Here is a 19,497-nt window from a genome sequence, read left to right as displayed (position 1 = left end):
CCAGCTCCCTGGAATCACCACGGTGACATATGTGTTTGTTTACAGCCCTGGCTCTGTGCAGAGAGACCCAAGCCCACCTCATCACACGCCTCCAGCACTGTCAGGCTCCCGCGGGCCCAAACGGAAACTCTACAGTGCCGTCCCAGGACGTACCTTCATTGTGGTCAAGCCCTACACGCCACAGGGGGAGGGAGAGATCCAACTCAACCGTGGAGAACGGGTCAAAGGTAGGACGGCTACTACATGTTTGATTAGCTCCCTAAACCTACTAAAGTAGGTAGTAGTAACACTACTGTTGTTAACATGTTGTATTTCATAGCATGTCAGCAACTTTCCATCATCACCAATGTTTACAATCTGCTGGAAAGTCCATAACTACATGTGGCTTGCATGAGTATCAAAGTTGGGTTTCTTGCAGTGTAAGAAAAATCAAACATTCCTATGCTCTCATACTTCTCAGAAACAGACCAAACCATTACTTCACTACAATTTTTTGTTGCATAGCAGTTATGTAATCTTTCTGTCTGGGAGTCATTTCGCTGATGTTTCAGTTTGACATTTGATTTATCATTTCATTAACCTCTTAAATGTGCTGTTTTCTGCTTTACACAGAGGTGCAGCGGTTTTCCTTTCATGTGTTTGTGTGTGCTTTTGTCTCCATTTATGCTTCACTCAAGACTATGACTGTAATGACGTAGAAGGTAAACGCAATAATATTCTTCTCACCCTGTACCTCTCCCACACACCACAGTGTGTCAACCCTACACCTACAGTGAAGCAAGTAGCTCTTGGCCCTGTTTGAATCCACTTGAGATGTGTGTACAATCTCAGTACAAATTTGTGATTACTTCAAGGAGAGGGCATGCAAATTCAAACAGGTCCCGTGTGCTATTGGTTGCTGGTTTGCATACATATATTGTGTTCTTCCTCCTCTCTTAGAGTGCTTCCCCCTGAACGCACAACTGCTTTTCTCCCTTCTCTTATCGCCTGTCCACAGACACCCAGCACCGCATTGACCCCACATCCCTACATCCTGCCACTTCACATACATCACCATGGATCAAACCCACATTAGCTTAATGGAAACAGTTCCCTCATGTCCTTAGAAAGACCAGAGAGAGTAGGGCAACACTCATGCTGAGACCTCTTATGTTGCTTTCAGATCTACAGAGGCACAGGAAGTACAGATTAAGGGTCAATTTGACATTTCAATTTGGATTTTGTGCAAACAACCAAAGCACACAAATGTCCCCACACATGGTCGACATGCACAAACACACACACATACACACACCATACCTCTTATTCCTTTCTTAAAAACAATCGGTAGCGAGTCACTCAAACACTAGTCTAAACCTAGTGCCACGAAGCCTTCACTGTCCTTACACATGCAGAAGTATTCACCAAGATGTTTTCTGTCTTCAGTCTTCCCTGACAAACTTTTTTTTCAGCAGACCTCCTCCTGTGTGTTTTGACGCCTCCTTTTCATAGTGTTATGTCTGTTTTGTGGAAATACTGCTGTTGTTTAAAACTAACAGAGTGCTGTTTTTCCTGTAGAAAACCAAGTGATACAGCATTTTATGAAACAGTGATGCATACTGAGGTTGACACAAATGTTATTGTGAATGTGATGACTCAACAGCAGCCTAGTATGCTTCCATCCACTGAATGGATCTGCTGTCACTAGCTTTTCTGTCTGTGCAACCAAATCCATAACCCTGTCAGTAATGTGAAAACCCACTGCTTTGTCGTTATTTCATGTTAGCCATGCAGGAAACGAGCTTACCGTTGCATAGCTGCCAGCACCCTGGCCCGGCCAAGTTAACCATCTGGCTCTCTTATGCAACAGTGACCATCATAACCATAACTATGTTGCGTTTACTGCTCTTATGTAGTCTCGGGATATAAAATGAGAGATATATGTCACTGATGTCAGCTGGTTATTGAAAGGCTTAAGGTCCTGGCCATTCAGGTTTAATGAAAAAGGTTTGTTTTTTGTGGTTTCTTTCTTTTGTGTATAGAACACTTATCTTGTTAATCAAGGTTTCATGTAATTAAGTGTAATTCACTTTTTTATTTATCAGATGGTCAGAAAATTCAAAAAGCTTTTTATCAAATAAAGTAACACAGAGTAAGTCTGCACTCTACTATCGTGCCACCCCACAATGCCCATTCTGAGCCTGGAAAAACCCTGTGTAGTAAAAAAATAGAAAAAAAAAAATCTGTTTAGTGTTTTTACAGTCTTAAAGAGAATGACCAGCTCTCTTGGCACAAAGGGAGGCTCAGCTTGAGAAGCCTTTTTCTTTAGGGATGTATGACCTTTGGTTTGATACATAATGGATCTCATCTAATCTGCATTCATAAATGAATGAGCTGCTAATAGTAGTAGGGCTCTTTAACAGTGGGGGACAGAAAGAGGTAAAACAAGTAAAAGAGATCGTGGAACATAGGAGGATCTTTTTTTTCTTTATCTTTTCTTGTCTAATCCTCCTGATTATCATGACAGATCAAAAACACCTTTAGGGATGCTGATTACCACCAAGTCAAGAGTAGCTTCCCTATGTGTGCTTACATGAATTTGCATGCATGCCAAGCAAAAATCATCAGTATTATTTGTTTCCCAAAGCTAAATAAGCTACTTCTTTTGGACCTCTAACATGAAGATGATTCATTTGTGTTTATATAATTAGCTCCCGCCCCCAATATCCAGCCAAAGCTAATCTCTGTCCTCCTGTTAATGTCCACACATCCTTGCTAATCACCTGCTATACCAGAGGAGCATCCCTATGATGAGATCAGACTGGGTAAATCTTACTAAATGATTTCCGTGTTTGTGTGCTTCTGTGTGAGTAAGTCTCTGGCTAGAGTCCATGGTTACATGAGCGAGCACAAGCTTACACATGTAACTGTCATTAGCTCACCTGTAAGACTGGCAGCCTGTTGAGGCATAGATTGTTGTATGCTGTACAAGAAAGAGTTTAAAACATCATGTAATCATTGAAGATCTATTCTGATTGGACTCATAGTGTTGTTCTACACAGTAGAATGTAGTATGTAGTATTCCCATTTCATTATGTCTATCATTTTCTCATCTTCTGTTACAATATAATGCATTTAATCCTGGAAAAACTGAGAATAGTATCAACAATATATCCATTTCTTGTGTCCTGTCACTTTTAGTGAACGATGATTATCTGGATTCAGATGGTAAATACAATAGATCTGTATGGCAACACATCCCATAGCCCGTAGTTAAACGTAAAACCCATAGTTCAAGTAGGAACCATATGATGTCTCTTATATGTATCCACAGTTAATTATTATTGTTTTTTGCTCACTGCAAGATATTAATTGGAAACTCTTTGAAATAAATTTAAATATCTAATAAAAGCAAACTATTTAAACAGCTTCATTTTGCAGCTGAAGAGGGCTTGCAGCAAAAAGTGAAGAGTCATCCTTAATTACTTTTTAAATATTTTTTTCAGACAGTTTGCAAATTAAAACGCAACAAAAATTTTACAGTTTGTGTTGTGCTTGTTAGGATAAACCATACAAATTAGCAGAGGCTGTTACATACAGTAGTGTATGTTGTGGTTGGGTAGTCTTAGGAACATAAATATACTCTTACACTTAAGTTGTGGTACATATGTTTAGCTTTGTGAATTGTGCTGTTATTGTTTGTGTATTTACTTATTTGCTTGCTTGTGCCATTTAAAGTTCTAAAGTTACACGTTTATCAGCTCTTTATTGATTTCTGTGGTGGTTTATAGCAGACAGTCCATGCCGTGAGGATGCTGATGATTACTCTCTTGACAATGATGATGAATATGATGAACATGAAGGTAAAATGATATATTATTGTTTGAAAGAAGGATGACAAAGTGCTTGAACAGCTAAAACATTAACAAGACAAAACTGTGTGCCATTATTTCATGAAAAACAAATAGTTTGACTGCTGGAGGACTGTATTCTGTATCTGTTTTCCTCAGTGAGTGGGAATCTTCAGGCTTTTCTTTAAATCTAATATTCCAGTGTTGATTTGTGGTGTTGTATAATTAAAAAAGAATGTCCAATATTGTAATAATGTGCAAATTTAAAGTCATTCCACTTTTTCATCCTTCATCAGTAGATGAGTCAGTTTCAGTGACTGAACTAAACAACACTGTAGTCACATTATCATGTACTTTATCATAACCAGTTTCTCTTTGCTTGGAAAAGTTCCCGTTCTTCACTATGTGATTGTCAGTCTATTAGTCTGTTGTCTGCAGTCAATGTCTCTAGACAGCCTTCTTCTAGACAAACAGTCCCTCTGTCCCGCATTTAGCAGGGTCATCCACATCCAGGTCTCCAAGCAGACTGTTAGTGTTAGGTAATGAGTACTGTTCATCTTTTGTCACTCTCTGACTGGTACTGGTATCATGTTGTATTTGAAGGTGTGTTTTTGATTGTGCATCTCTGTGCTCAGGCCCGTAATGGTGGTTCGAGGAAATTAATCTTTACAAGACAATCAAGTATTGTAGTCAGCCTGCGTGTGTTGATCCCTACATTACTTTAAAGGCTATTAAGACCCTCTCGCATCCCTGTTTAAACTCATTCCCTCGCTCACCCCAGTGTTTGTTTCTGCTCTTTCCCTCCATTGATGTAATCTGATCTTATCATCTGGATGGACATCTCTTGAAAGGCCACTTATAGTCACTATGGTAACAAATGAGGACACAACCAGGTCAAGCATTTTGCCAAGTGTGCACCCTCACACACACACACACACACACACACACACACACATTATATAGACTTGCTTGAACTCATTTCATGTAGAGCACACATTTAAAGGAATGGGTGTGTGTGTGTCATCGTGCTGTCTCCCTACCATCCTACCTCCACAGGGAGCATTAACCAAACGTTCAGGACATTCTTCTCCTCAACAAGGTGACACACTTAAGAGCATGCTTCCGTAACAGTGTATTACATCTCTTGCACACACACACACACGCCTGCGCGCACACACACACCACATACACCTTCTCCAAACGCCATTATAAATCTTGCAGACAGCCATGAAAATGAAACCAGTGCAAGTAATGTTGAGATTAGACATTCACAAACATGATTAATGGGGTTTGGCCGCACCCAATGTGTGCAGAATATTAACACTGCTGTGGGCAATGGAGGATACCTGGACCAGCTATTGGGGCAAAAATACAAAAATATGCACCCATTTGCTGGGGTTTAATGGATTACCCCGGGTCTACTTTTACACAACCACAGAAGGCATCTGTTACTGCAGTTGGGTTCTTTGGGAACACACCCAGTAGCTTAGCCTTTATCTAAAGCACGCATGCTTAACAAGGCCATTGAACTGCAAAAATGTTCAGTTGAACCCATGCTCTGAAGGCATGCTGCTGTTGTACTTACTGCTTTCCAACAGTAGCTATCAATGCGTTATTGTGCATGTGTGTTTTTGGCAGGGCCAAGAAACAGCATATTACAAATGAAACATTTAACAGTGCATTATGTTTTTAAATAAGACAGCTTGCCTGTATTAACAGTAAAATGCATATGGATCTGTCAGTTACCAAGCAACAGGTGCTAAGTGCACTTTACAGCTCTGGCAGGTCATTTAAGACAAAAATAAAAATGAGGAAATTGTGGCTTTAGCTAGTTTCTGAAAAATCTGATTTGGTTCCAAAAACCAGTATTCTTTTACCTGCATTTCTTTTTTTCAATTTTTAAGCTTTATAGCCAGATTCCTCCATTGTCTTGTCTGCAAATCAAGTTAGATAAAAGCCTCTCTTCTAAGTGTTGAATTTAGACTAAATATCATTGTTAGCTTCCAACAGTGAGCTGAGGGTGAATTAATTATCCTTCTTCTCAGTCTGGTAGTGGCATTAAGTGAACCCTCTGTGTGCTTATGTTTTGTGTGTGTGACTGAGCGTGCCTGTGTGTGTGTGCGCATGCATCTATGCACATCTACTTATGCATTAGCAAGTGTGAGTATTTCTCCGTTGTTTTCACCATAAAGTGTGCATGGTGTACACATGTGTCTCATGTTAATGTGTGTGTGTGTGTGTGCGCGCCTGTCTCTGTGCAGCATAGTGTAAGTAATTGCCTCCCACAAGTTAGATAAACAGCATCCTTCAAGTATTCAGCAGCCAGCTGTCCTAATATCCGAGGCACATATGGGCAAAATGTCTCTCTCTCTCTGTCTCGATCTCTCTGCAGCTTTTTTCTTTTTCTGTTTTTATTCTTCTTGCATACCTGTACACACAAGTGTTTGTATATGCAATATATATATATATATGTATTTATATTTTTAAGGAGTAAATTTTGAACATTTTATTTATGCATTTTTGGTGGTTTTTGGTCATTTCTTTTTTACTACTTGTGTTCTTCATTAAGACTGAGTTAAACATAGATTTCATTGCTTACCTATCAAGACGTTTGACATGAGAGGATACAGCACATTTGATCTTGAGTATAATTTTAAAGAAGACAAAGATAGTGGGCAGACTGGGTGATATAAATATTTCTACATGATAGTGTAGTACATGTGATCACATCCTCCCTAAGCATAGCACCCTGTAAAAATATGTCCATTGTCACATTATGGTGACGCTTGCTCCTTTACGTCAGTGAGATTCAAAGTAACAACAAGGAGGCGATTACTAAGAGATCAGGCTTTATATTATAAAAATTCTTCTACAGTATTAAGAAGTGATTATCTTGATTACCTGAAGCTAATCTGAGGATCGTATTTGGCAACCAAAGAGCAACAAATTCTCTTATGACTGGGACGGTTCACGTCACAAGTGTTTTGAAAGTAATTTCCAAATGCATCTATCATTGCAAATGGTAGTATGTATTTGATTAGTCAGTGTCAGAATGACGAGGGAATCTTGGACTTTCTGTCCTCTAAAAGTCCAATATTAAAAGGGGAGATCCCCTGCCTTAAATAATTAAAGATGAACTAAAACATCAAGAGAAACAAGAGTCACATGACCTCTGTTTATCAAGGATTTTACTCTCAGATTGAAACTGAAAAGACGGAAGTGAAGTAAACATTTATACAAAGATAAACTATGATGAAACACTTTTTTCTATGTGGTATTTTTTCCATATTTGTGAACTCATACAAAAAGCATTTTCACTAAATGTGCTTAGAGAAAATATCACTTATTAAAGGCACTTTCTACCAGCAAGTTACACCTTTTGTTTAATAAAATGTTGATCTACTTAACAGAGTGAAACTTACAAATATTTGCTTGCGTGACTCTACAAGGAGAGCCTGAGAGATCATACAGATATTTAATAAAATATTGCAAAAGTGTTTGAGGGATAAGGGACTTAGAATCTGTGCCCAGTGTCTCTAAGGAGCAATTAATGTTATCACAAAATGGACCTGAAGCTAGTCAGTGTATTAACAGATTTCACTTGTTGGTCATTCATAATGTCCCAAGCTGTGTGTCTGCGCTATTGATACTGGACAGGGTCACAAGCCTGAGGCAAGGACATTGCTGTCCAATCAGAGTAGCAGTAGGGTGCAAAGTCCTGCCCACGCACCTACCTGCTCCCTGCTGAACACACCACCTGTCCTCATATTCCACTCTCATCCTTTTTATTTATTTATTTATTTATTTTCCGGTTAGTTTGTTTGTTTTCCAAATATCCCCATATGGTGCACCCTGGCTGACAGGATCATCCCACACTTGCCCTCTAACTGAAATTAAAACCCATGCTTGCCTAACATACATCTAACTTAGTGAGATGTAGCCTGATACAAAATGCTAATTAGAGACACAGCAGAAACAGCAGTTGCAGAGTTAATCAGCGTATGAATAAACATGAGCAGGAACACTGCTGCATAAACAGGAGCCATTGACTGATGCAGATACATATTCAACAGAAACATTGTTATGCTTCTGACTAACAATCACTCTATCATGTACAGTGTGGCACACAGTTTAAGTTGAACAGACTGCGGATGTTTGTTACAAACAGGCGTTTCCTGTTCTGGACATTATCAACCTACTTAGCAGTCACGAGCATGTAAATGTGCATATAAAGGTCATGTCCTGACCTGCTGGTGTCAGCTAAGATGACTTTTAACAAATTTCAAAAAGCCTTGTGTCTTGACCTCTTCTTGATGAGCTCTGTTTTCTAATGCATGCGGTTACCCTGGAATTTAAAACAAGTTAGCAAGAATGAACTATATTTAAGACATTACACTAGCAATTAGAGTTTAGTCATAGCATAAATGTACACTAAACAACCACAGCACTAAACCCACAGACAGGTGAAGCGAATAACACTGATGTTCTGCTGGGAAACCTTGGATTTTGGCAGTCAGTTGGATGTTATTGATGCATACCACCCACCTAAGTGTTGCTGGAGACCAAATACCTCCCACTGACACAGGAAACCCACAGTGGTACCATCCCAAAGCATTAGCGCTGTCACAACGAATGGCATATGATTTTATTCGTTTTTATCGATGGATGATGATACTGGCAATTTTCTTTGTCATCATGGCAGCAATATCCTACTGTTATGGTCCTTCAAGGTTATTGTTGTTACTAATGGCCTTAAATTCAACCTCGTGTTCACTAGCCAGCCTGAATCACGTGCAGCTTTAGTCAGCACTGAGCATTTTTTTGTCATGTAATGATTTGTGTGCATGGATGCAGCAAGTTCATTTATCACAATTGAACACTATCATTCATGTGAAACTGGTCAGTGACTAGTCGGTCAAATGATTAGCTATGTGATTGAAGACTCAGCAGCAAACAATCAATCTTTGATCTATTTAAAAATCAACAGGCAATCAATAGCTAGCCTGCAGCTAATCAATCGCTGCTATATTCTGGTCGTACTCATCAGTATGTCAAGTGATCCAGATATGTTGTTTTTCTTCAATATCAATGTGTGTCTCTGTTTTCATTTTAGACTTCCTTATATTTAATGATAAACAGTATTTTATTTAATATATTTTTCCTTCCATTCCTTTAAAATCTAAGTTAGAATTTTATGTGGCTTTGCCCTGGAGTTAGGGAAAAATAGAACCCAAGAAAGACGGTAAATATTAAGGAAGCTGTTCCTTCTATTTTAGTCTCCACCTGAGGGTTGATACAGAAGGAGTGAAAGAATGAATAACAAGCAAATGAGCATGAAAGAATAAGAATGTGATGTAGCTTCTCTTCAAGCCTGTGAGGAAGGTAGGGAGGGAGGAGTTGAGATAAGATGAGAAGTGAGAAGGGATCCCTCTGAGTCAGCCTTGGAGTTTTCCTCACTCCTCTCTTCCTGCTCCTCCTCCTCCCACTATAATTTACGACACTCCCACCCTGTCACTTTTTCTTTTTTCTCCAGCTTTCTTCCTTTGCTCCACTCCTCCTTCCCCTGTCATTCACAAAAAGCATCCCCCTTCTGTCCATGTTTCTTAATATTTTTTCTTAAACTTGTCAAGTCTTTATTTCTTTCAGTTTCTCTCCCTCTCCATTCCCACCTCTCTCTCTTTCACTCCCAGTGGAATACTGATGAGCCGGAGACTGCACCACTCTCTCACCCTCTTCTAAGCAAAAGAAGTCCTGTGAGGATGAACAGGGCACAGCACATATTTGACTCTTAGCAGTGTGACCATCCCTCTTCCTTGTTATTTATTGGCCCTGTACTCCATTCAGTCTTGTATCTACTCTGGGGTCCACTTGCCCTTTTGCACACCTCCTTCTTAATTGCTTGCCACCTCTATTCCTTTCTGTGTCCACCTTCATCTTTTTCAGTGTCCATAATTTTCTTCCCCAATCATTTCTTATATTTTTTTTCCTCTGAGTTTTTAGAAAAGCTACTTAATCTTCATCGTTCCAAGTGTCCTCCCTTCATGCAGTCTCCGTCTCACATATTGCAGGCAATAACTATGTCCCTCTTGCATTTCTATACAAAGTACACGGTCCTCTTTGCTCTTGAGTGCGTGTGTTTGTGAGTGTGTGTGTGCGCGCGTGCACATGTGTTAGCATGTCTCTGGTTGTGTCCTGCTTGTTTCATAAAGATGCAACTCTGCTCTCGCTCTCTATTACAGCGAACTGAACTGAGGTTTAATAAAGACTGCAGGGATCCAAATCTAATAACAGCTGCACTCTGCTTATTGGAATGCTCTCATTCACCTTCACACACTTTGTTTAATGCACGGACACACTCGCCCTCATACACATTGCTATGAAGGCTGAGATATAGTCTTATCCTGAAAGGTCTTGCTCAGCCAGTTCCTATTTCACATCATATAACACTTACTTTAGGCATTCAGTAATGTTATCAGTGTAACATATCAGTGATGCTTAATGAACAGTTGGATCTTCAGTCAGGGCTGTGGGAGCTGTTCCTGTTCATATTACATGTGGAGTTACATTGATGCATTCTGGTATAATATAATACAATGTACTCTCACTGACCACTTTATTCAACTTTTTCAATGTGATAATTGTACTTTTGTTTTCATTTCATTTTATTTATATTTCGCTTCAAAGGAGCTAGACTTTCTTTTAATTTTAAAGTGGTCTTGAGGAATAGTTCTCTAGTCTTTCAATGTTTTCTGGGGGTTTTTTTGACATTTGCTGCCTTTTCACGCATTTTCAGTCCAGTCCTTGTACCCAACCAATTTTAGAGTATTTTGTTAAGCGTATTAACAATGAGCATAAAAAAAGCACTTAATTCAAGATTGAACCACAATGAACGAGTGTTGTGTCGACACATAACAAGCAATTTAGTAAAGAATCAGTTTTAAATATTTAGATAATTTGTTACAAGCAGCCTGTTGCAAACATTTTCAAATTCTTTAGCTGAATCTTTGAGAAATGCCAACAATAACAGTGTTTGACAGGCATAAAATAGTATTTTTTACACTAACAAGGTGATTCCCAAAGAGCTGTTAGCTGAAAATTTGGCACATCTTGGCATGGTGAATGGAGAACAAAAGGCAGCCAACATCCAAAGAAGAGCTTTCAGTGTTCCTCAAAAAGCCTGGAGAACTATTCCCGATGACTACTTAAAGAAATTATAGGAAAACTTGCCTAAGAACGTACAGGTTCATGTTGAAGAATTAAGGTGATCATACCAAATATTGACTTTCAAGCTCATTGAAATTGTACAAACTCAATTATATACTGTATTTCCATGTATTTTCCCTTTTTTGTATTGGATTGCATTAGGTTTCATCGATGCACCAAATAAAGTGGCCAGGAAGCGTAAATACACTTAAGTCTATTTAGATCAAGTCTTCACATTTTTAACTGATGCAATTAAAGCTGCATTTTTGAAACTGCAAGTCACTTGAAGTTTTTGTCTCACACTCTAGTACCTTCGAACACTGGTGATCAGAATGTGCTTTTTTGTTTGCTTCTCTTAATGCCTAAGATTCGCGGAGGAAACAGAATAAAGGAGCACAGCTCATAAAGTGAACAGCAGGGAGCAGCAACAGGATGGTGAAAAAAATTACAATAGCTTGTGTTTCATCAGAAAGCTCCTGGTTAGAACAGTTTAAATGTAACTGTTATCAACTGTGAAACAAGCTTCTACCAAGCAGAGCGTATTCACTCTGTCTCATGGTATTTCTGTCTGTGTCCCGATGTTATTGTGCAGCTGTGGCATGTGACAGCAGACATATGCAGACCCTCATTTTTAATGTGACTCTTTTAGATATTTGACCGCCTTAATTTACGTTGGCCCAACAACCAGAGTTAATACATGGAGACTTTAAAAGTAAGAGTGAGTTACAGATCACTTTATAGAATGCTTACAAAGAATTATTACTGCAACACTCAAAAAAATTCAGCAACAAATGCAATATTTAATAATGCCATCATACCATTTCATGGAAATCAAGGTGTACTTTGGCTTTTTGGTTTCTGTCTGAATCAGTGTGAGTGCATCAGTGGCAGAAAGCCATCAGCCTCTCTCAGAACAGCTGCGTCCTTTGTCTGCTTCTGTGGGCAAATACAAGAGTTTGACGCAGCACCCTGTTACCTGGGAAACATATGTTTGTGTGTGTGTGTGTGTGTTTTTAAAAATCTACTCATTTCCTCATCATCTGTCATTCACTGATTCATGAAAACGACTCTCAGTGGTTCATGTGTGTGTGTGTGAGGAGGGGGTGGTTGGTATAACGAGGAACAAAGGCAATGAGAGGCAGAGAAACTAAATGAATGACTCAGCTCAATGCATTAGAATGACACAAATCAAGAACTAAAATGAGCTCAATCACTTGCCAGAGACACGCTGACAGAAACACACACTCAAACAGGGGTGCACTGAAGCCAGCAGGCAGGGTGTGTGAAGCGTATAAATAGCTCTGCATCCTCACTGATGCTATTTTTAAACCAGGAGTCGTGACTGTCTTAACGGAGGGCAAAACGCAGTCATAGCACGCGCACAGACAGAACAATACTGTAAGACTTTTCACCACAGACTTTTTGGACAGTCATGAATAACTAGGCGTCTGTTGAAACATGGCTTTTCCTCTTTGTCAGCTTGCGTATGTCTGGCTCTCATCTCTCTTTGTCACTGCTAAATGCAAGCCTCTGCCTGCCACTTAATTTGCCTTTGTTTCATTCTCGGGTGCTGTTATGCTTCTCTCCTTTTTTTCTTTTGGTCTCACTTCATGCTTAATTTGTATTGTGTTTCTTTAAAGAATTTTTCATTAAAAGGCTGGCGAGGAGCTGCACAGTCTACTGTGGCAAGATGCTTTAAATCCCTACGAGACTTTAAAATATTGTATGTGGAGTACAGTACGCTGCACCTGAGCGTGTTTAATAGTCAGTCTGTGAATTTTTAAATTTGTCAAATGGTAAAGTAGGGAATTGTGTAAAGTCTGGGGTTTTGCATATACAGTAGCTGAAACACTCCTAATGTTTAGATGTTGCTTCTTTTTTAGACATGTGCCCTCCACCTTTAACCAGCTGTGCCATTCCTCACATAGTGACAGTATTGCATAGAAATCTTTGCTTGAGTGAGTTATTCTGATCAGTAATCCTGTGGGCAAAAGCAGCTCAAAGGTAGAAAAGTGAGAATGCAAAAATACTGCAACCTAGAATTGATTAAAAGATTCAGAGAATAGAAGACTTTTCTGTAAGCCAGTAGTCAGAGACCCTAATAAACCAGTACTGGGGCATGATTCTGTTGTGGTCATCGCTGCCTGGGCTCAGAAACATTTCTGAACATTATTGTCAGTTACTAGAGTTTGTCACGCCATGCATGAAGTATAAACTATCATGCAATGAAACATGAATAGACAAGATCCAGATTTTCTGACTCCTTTGGTGGACCTGAGATGATTTAGGATGATCATCCTGGGCTGACGTGGAAAACTGTACTGTGGGCTGAGTAATAAAAATTGGGTTTTTTGGAAATGATGGACTCTATAAAGATTAAGGGGACAGTTTAACTTGTTACATGTATCAATGCAAAGATAACTGGCACAATTGTGAATGCACAATGAATGCTGAATGGTTTCTAGTGCTCTGTAGCATCATATGTTGTCAACTAGAGAACATCTTTTTCTAGGAAGTATTTGTTTATTTCAGCAAGGCACACAAAACACATTTCACAGCACCACCCACAATGGCTTTAAAGAGTCACAGTGCTAATCACAACTGCTTGCAGTCAAGACATGTCACCAGCTAAAAATACCAGCCAAATATAAAGCTGTATGAGAAAAAACATTTGGAACTGGTAAAATATTTTGCTTTCAAAGCTATACCAATTGTTATTGAGACGAATTAAGAGGGGATATTCTTCCTAAAGTTTACAGAGAATTAACAACGTAACTTTAAGTACATAATTTCACAATATTTCATGTCTCGTGACTCCTTATCCATGCTGTATGTTGTTATAATCTGTTGCCATTAAAGTATATTGTATACAAATAGTTTCTAATGACACTCCTGTGTAAAGATGAGCTATGAGATTCAATAAAATATGAAATTGTTGTTTAAGTACAATACTGTAAACAGTTGGTAAAAGACTTTGAAAGCCAGATAAAAGGAGAGTAAAAATGTTTCCTGTCATGCAGATTATGTCAAGTCTTTTTTTTCTTTGTTTTGTGTTTTTGTCTGTTGGCTTAAGAAACAAAACAGCAGGTTCTCAGCAGGTGGCCTGTACAGTCACAGTTCCTCAGTGCAGGGTTGGCTTAGGAATTTTAATACAATCCTGCACGATAACAGTTTGTGAGGTTATTTAGGATTTCAGAAACACTGAGTTATATGTTTGTGTCTAATCATTTATCCACCCACAATAACTTATAGAAGAATTAAATGTGGTTATATGGAGAGGTCACTCCCCCTTTCATATAGTTTTAATATATATCCATGTAAACAATAATCATACAGCAATCACTACCTGCTATTTTTTGGTTCTGAACTGTCCTTTAGAGATAGCAGTGCACATAAGCATGGTTGGTCAGCAGTGAGGCAAAATGCCTGGTGCTACTTCTTTCAACAGAAATCTATGTACTTTCCTGTTTTTTGACCATTTCACATACAACATGCATTTTATTATTGATTAAATGAAATCAAAAACGTTTTTGTCTTTTTTAAAATTTCTTTGGGTGTCCTTAAAAATGCATGTGCATGCATGTAAGGGTACTTTCACATAAATTTAAATCTTCTTCTTTTGACTCCTTCCTTTAGGAGTCACCACAGCAGATCATCTCCCTCCACACTATCTCTGGCATCTTCTGTCACCAACCCTCTGCATGTCCTCCTTCAGCAGGACATGCAGCATCAGTGGCAGTAATTGTTAACTCGGGCCCCGACAGATTCAGTGGGGAAATCTTATTGATTATCCGCATGTTTGATTTGGGATAGATTTTGTGCCAGCTGCCCTTCCTGACACAACCCTCCCCATTTATCCAGGCTTGGGACTTGCACTAGGAGTACACTGCCTTGGGGCTTTGCCTGTAGCTGTGCTTCTTGGACATAAATTTAAATAATCATGATTATTATTACAAATTATGACCATTAGCCTGTCAGTGTGCCCCTCCAGCACTTGGTGCCCTACATACAGCTTGTGAAGAGTGTGTGTGTATATAGAAAAGCAGCACTGTTTAGACCTCAACCCTGCTGTGTTCCTCTGGGATGAGCAAAGTGAGGTTTCAGTATGACTGTGCAGGGAATTCTACATTGCAAAATATTCCCCTTTAATGCATCCATCTCCACTTTGTAGATTTAGAGTAGTAGCACAACTTGCAGCTAGTTTCTTAGTGTGAAACCATGCGTGCAGTGGTGTGTTCATGTGAAACTGTGTGTATGAACGAATGTCACCACATGCCACTCACACTGGTTTACCTGTGGAGGTGATTATGACTCAGTGTGGCAGGTCACGCCTAGTAGTCATACAGCTGAGATAGGACTGACCTTTCATCATGCAGCAGAGTGAAAGGCTCATGTCCAGCTGAGGTGTTGATTACAGTGTGTACCACAGTGTTGTTTATTTAAGCCATGAAAGACCTCCACAGGAAGCAGGACACTGTTTGGGATTTCATCAGTGCATCTAAAGAACCCCAAAGTGAAATTCAACAGCAGCAGAGCTCAAACAAACAGAGAGTCACATTTTGACCAACTGGACTTATAATGCAAAAAAGGACATGTCTTTTCACTTAATTTATCTTGCACTTGCCCTGACACATTGTAGAGTTAGACTGTTTGGGGGGGGAAAAACAGTCTCACGCTTATCTAAAACTTGACTGTACAGTAGGGAAGCCTTTTCCGAATGCCGTCTTGAACTGTGGCTTACCATTTGGCAGCTGTAGAAAAGCAGCCTTGTTAATCCCGCGCAGATATGCACTGTTTGCATTCCTTCCTGTCACTTGGCTTCTGTGTGCCCACATCTGGATCACAGGGACAGCTGTCATTACAGCTTTGGCAAGTGACAAAATGTAGTGGCAGTGAAAGGTGGAGGGAACTCACACAGCAGGGAGCTCTGGATGTTATGCCAGAGCATGTGCTCACATGCACTGTTTTGGTGTGTGTAGCGTAGTACACACACACATTTTCTGTGCCCCATGTAAACAAAATCCAGTAACCGTGATATATATAGTACTAGTTCTGTTAAAAACATCGTACCATTTAACACTTTAATTGCCAAATATTACTAGTACTAACTATATAAATATACTAACTATAACTTTTATGATTAAAGGTGCTTGAGAGTTAATGAGATTTTGTTAAAAACAATTATTTTTCCCCTCTGTATTTAAACAAATTAGCAAGCATGGCATGCATTTAATTACATCTATGCTTGTTCGTATGCACACATTTTTGTCACTAATCTTTTTTTATTTCACTTAGAAGCAATCAGTTGGATTGATTTCAGATTTCATAGTGGCTGGGGCGTGGCTAAAGTTCAGCAAAGAAGGATGATTGCATATACACTGGCAAACATGCAGTATGTATATATAAAACAGTGAATTTTTCTTATAGTCTCAGACACTCAGTGGTCGATTCAGTCTGTGTTCTGACCAGAAATAGATTAGTAGTGTGGTATAAGAGAGTGAGGGAATTAAGTGAGGGCGGCCTCAAAGATCAATCAGAGGTCTCACCTTTTCTTTCATTTCTGTCATTGGGAAACAGAAAGCACAGCCAGCACCTGTCTATTGCAGCGACATGATTACAGTATAGGCAGGCACATTGTCAGAGACAAAAGGGTGGATGGAGGTTATAGCTGGGAAATTATTCAGAAGCTCAGAGAACGAAAGACTCGTATAGTAGAGAGAGAATAAAGGGTTTGAGCATGGAAAAAAGAGACAGAGTAAGTCTGTTCTCAGGAGACAGGTGGGGTAAAGTTGTGTTAAGCTGAGATCAGAGAGGGGGATCAGTCCACGTATCCTCTGTGTGCTGAGTGTCATGTTTTTTACAGCGGGGAGTGGGGAGTCAATAAACAGCCGTTCCTTCCTCCACATCGCTTTCGTCTATTGAGTAAGTGAATGTTGAGCCTGAAAGAAGCAGCTTTTGGAGGGGTTACATGTGTATACAAGTGAAGAGGCAGATTTTTTTTTAAAAAAATATGGGATAACCATACCATCATCATAGTATTATTATGCAAACTAAGGGCAGCACAGTGGTATTGTGATTAGCACTGTTGCATCCTGGGTTTCGACATTTCAGTTCAGTTCAGTTCAATTCTGTTTTTGAATTTATATAACACCAAATCATAGCAACTGTTGCCTCAGAGTGCCTCATACTCAAAGGTAAAGACTTACAATATTCTTGAGAAAACCCCAGCAATCTAATGACCCCTTAGAGCGAGCATCTTGTGATGGTGGGAAGGAGAATCTCCCTTTTAACAGGCTCAGTGAGGTTCAGTCATCTGCCTTGACCATTTGGGTGTTGGGGGGAAAGGAGAGTATAGGGAGACAGGACAAAAGACAGACTAACAAAGAGAGAAGACAAAAATTTAATGGCATGCTGCAGTGGTAGCATGTGGGACGTGAAAAAGAGGTGAGTAGAGAATAGGTGCTCAGTGTTCTCTACTCACAGTATTACTGGAGGCCAAGGTAATGTCATCCAAAATAAGAATCTCTTTTCTAAGATTTGTTAGGAAAAAAACTTGGTTTTGTCTGAATTTGAGAGAAGAAAATTATGGAACACCCAGGCCTTTATATCTTTGAGTCATGCACATAGTTGAACAAATTGCTTTGTCATCCTTCTTCATAGATAAATATAGCTGAGTATGAGCTGCATAGCAGTCAAAATATATACAGTTTTACACTGCCTGAACCCCGTGGAACTCACATGTAAAGAAGACTCCCCATTTACATGAGCTAATTTCATGTAAATGCTATGAAAATTTCAAAGATTTCAGAGCATTTCCTTTAATGACTTTTCTAATGCCAAGCTCTAATCTATGACAGACTGGTGACCTGCCCAGGGTGTAACATGCTTCTATCACACACACAGGATAGGCTCCACCACACCTTGGAGACCAATAGTATTATGAACACTAATACATTTTCTAGCTAACTAAACTTTACCATTCCCAGAGGAGAAAATAACAACATGCAAGAAAGTCTGCTTTAAAATATTTACAATAAGTTTAATTTAACAGGGTTGGTTTAAACATCAAACTGTGTACTGAAGCACAGTTTTCCACTCTGGTTTGCTGCAGCCCATGTGCCTCTGAACATATTATAAAAAAATAAAGTGGGGGTTGGGGGTCGGTGGGGGATTTCTGTAGATCTAGGCCTAGTAAGTCAAGTAAGTCATTGAGAAAATGTGGGGGTTTTTTGGAAAATACAGAAAGGAATCCTGTGAATGACTGATATTTGAACATTTACTATCATTTCAGTCCAGCTGGCTGCTTCTCAAAGTGCCCCAGGTTACACCACCATGACATGTCCCCATGGCAGAGTGGAATATAGTTGGAGGAAGCAGACTACATCATTTAGCAGACTGTCTGCTGGCTGCAACATCACACTGGCGTATCCTAGCAACCAGTTTAGAAGAAGGGCTCACTCAGGCAAAGCTTCAGTTCCAGCTGGTGATCTCTGAGGAGCGTGTGTGCGTGTGTTTGTGTCCGTGTGTGTGTCTGTTGGCTTGCTGGGATAATGGATGAGTGTTGTAGAAATGAGTGTGCTGGCTCAGTCCTGCAGGGAAGATCAATATCAACTATACATTCATCTCTAATTACCACAGCGGAACTTAGAAGGGATCTCTTTCTTTTTCCTTCCCGCCCTCTTGTTCTCTTTCACAACCTCTACTTGGTCTTTTTTTTCTGCCTTTCATTAACTCCCACTTCTTTTTTATCATTCCTTTCCTCTGTTTTAAAATATCAGTTTGTCCCTCTATGACATTTTAAAAATTTAAACTTAGTTGCTGGTATGAGGGGGGAATGAAAATATGTTGCCCTTGGTATGGTACATAAGTTACAGACCAGTATTTCTGCTTCCCAGTTTCTCCTCTTTGTGTCAGTGGACTTCGTGTCTGTGTGTGTTTGTGAAACAAAATCTTTCACTCCTGTCCTTTCTTCCCACTCCCTGTGTGCACACTTCATTGTGTAATTTATGAAGAAAGAACACAAAAAACCTAAATACCTCAGTTGGTTATGTGGCCCTTTGTCCTTTTTGTTCCCTTTCCCAAGACTCCACAACCTCACAGTGATGACAGCTAAGGCTCATTTAATGAAATGTTTGACTGATTTAGTTCCCCATACTCTCTCTCTTTGTCAGTGCTCAGCATTGGGGAAGGAGGTTTCTGGGAAGGCACAGTCAAAGGAAGGACAGGATGGTTCCCAGCAGACTGTGTGGAAGAAGTGCAGATGAGACAATATGATCCACGACTAGGTAAGACATCTACATGCACACTGACACATACATGCATGTGCATACTGTGCAGTGATGGTGTCAGAGTCTGACAAGTTATTATAATCTTGCTCTAATGACTTGCGGTTGTTTGTTCAGAGTCCTGTGTAGCTCTCTTTGTGGAAACAATAGTGTAACATCTGTGTCTCTGTGATGTAATC

The 19,497-nt window shown here is 39.6% G+C and overlaps 1 protein-coding gene across 8 annotated transcripts in view; it reads left to right on the top strand.

Annotated features, from left to right (window-relative positions):
- shank3a (SH3 and multiple ankyrin repeat domains 3a) overlaps nt 1-19,497 on the top strand; it is a 219,970-nt gene that overhangs the window by 157,719 nt on the left and 42,754 nt on the right. For 6 of the 8 annotated variants that reach the window (XM_019361525.2, XM_025908705.1, XM_025908703.1 and 3 more), the window contains 3 exons: nt 46-227; nt 678-701; nt 19,205-19,318. In XM_019361525.2, coding sequence (XP_019217070.1) covers nt 46-227; nt 678-701; nt 19,205-19,318 — 320 coding nt within the window. The remainder of the gene's footprint in view (nt 1-45; nt 228-677; nt 702-19,204; nt 19,319-19,497) is intronic. The other 2 variants (XM_025908706.1, XM_025908704.1) reach the window with 1 other exon arrangement.

Source organism: Oreochromis niloticus, linkage group LG7 (genome assembly GCF_001858045.2).
Source record: "Oreochromis niloticus isolate F11D_XX linkage group LG7, O_niloticus_UMD_NMBU, whole genome shotgun sequence".
In the NCBI taxonomy this organism is placed as follows: Eukaryota; Metazoa; Chordata; class Actinopteri; order Cichliformes; family Cichlidae; genus Oreochromis; species Oreochromis niloticus.
Note: the sequence above shows the minus strand (reverse complement) of the source record. Positions and strands in the feature narration are given on the sequence as shown.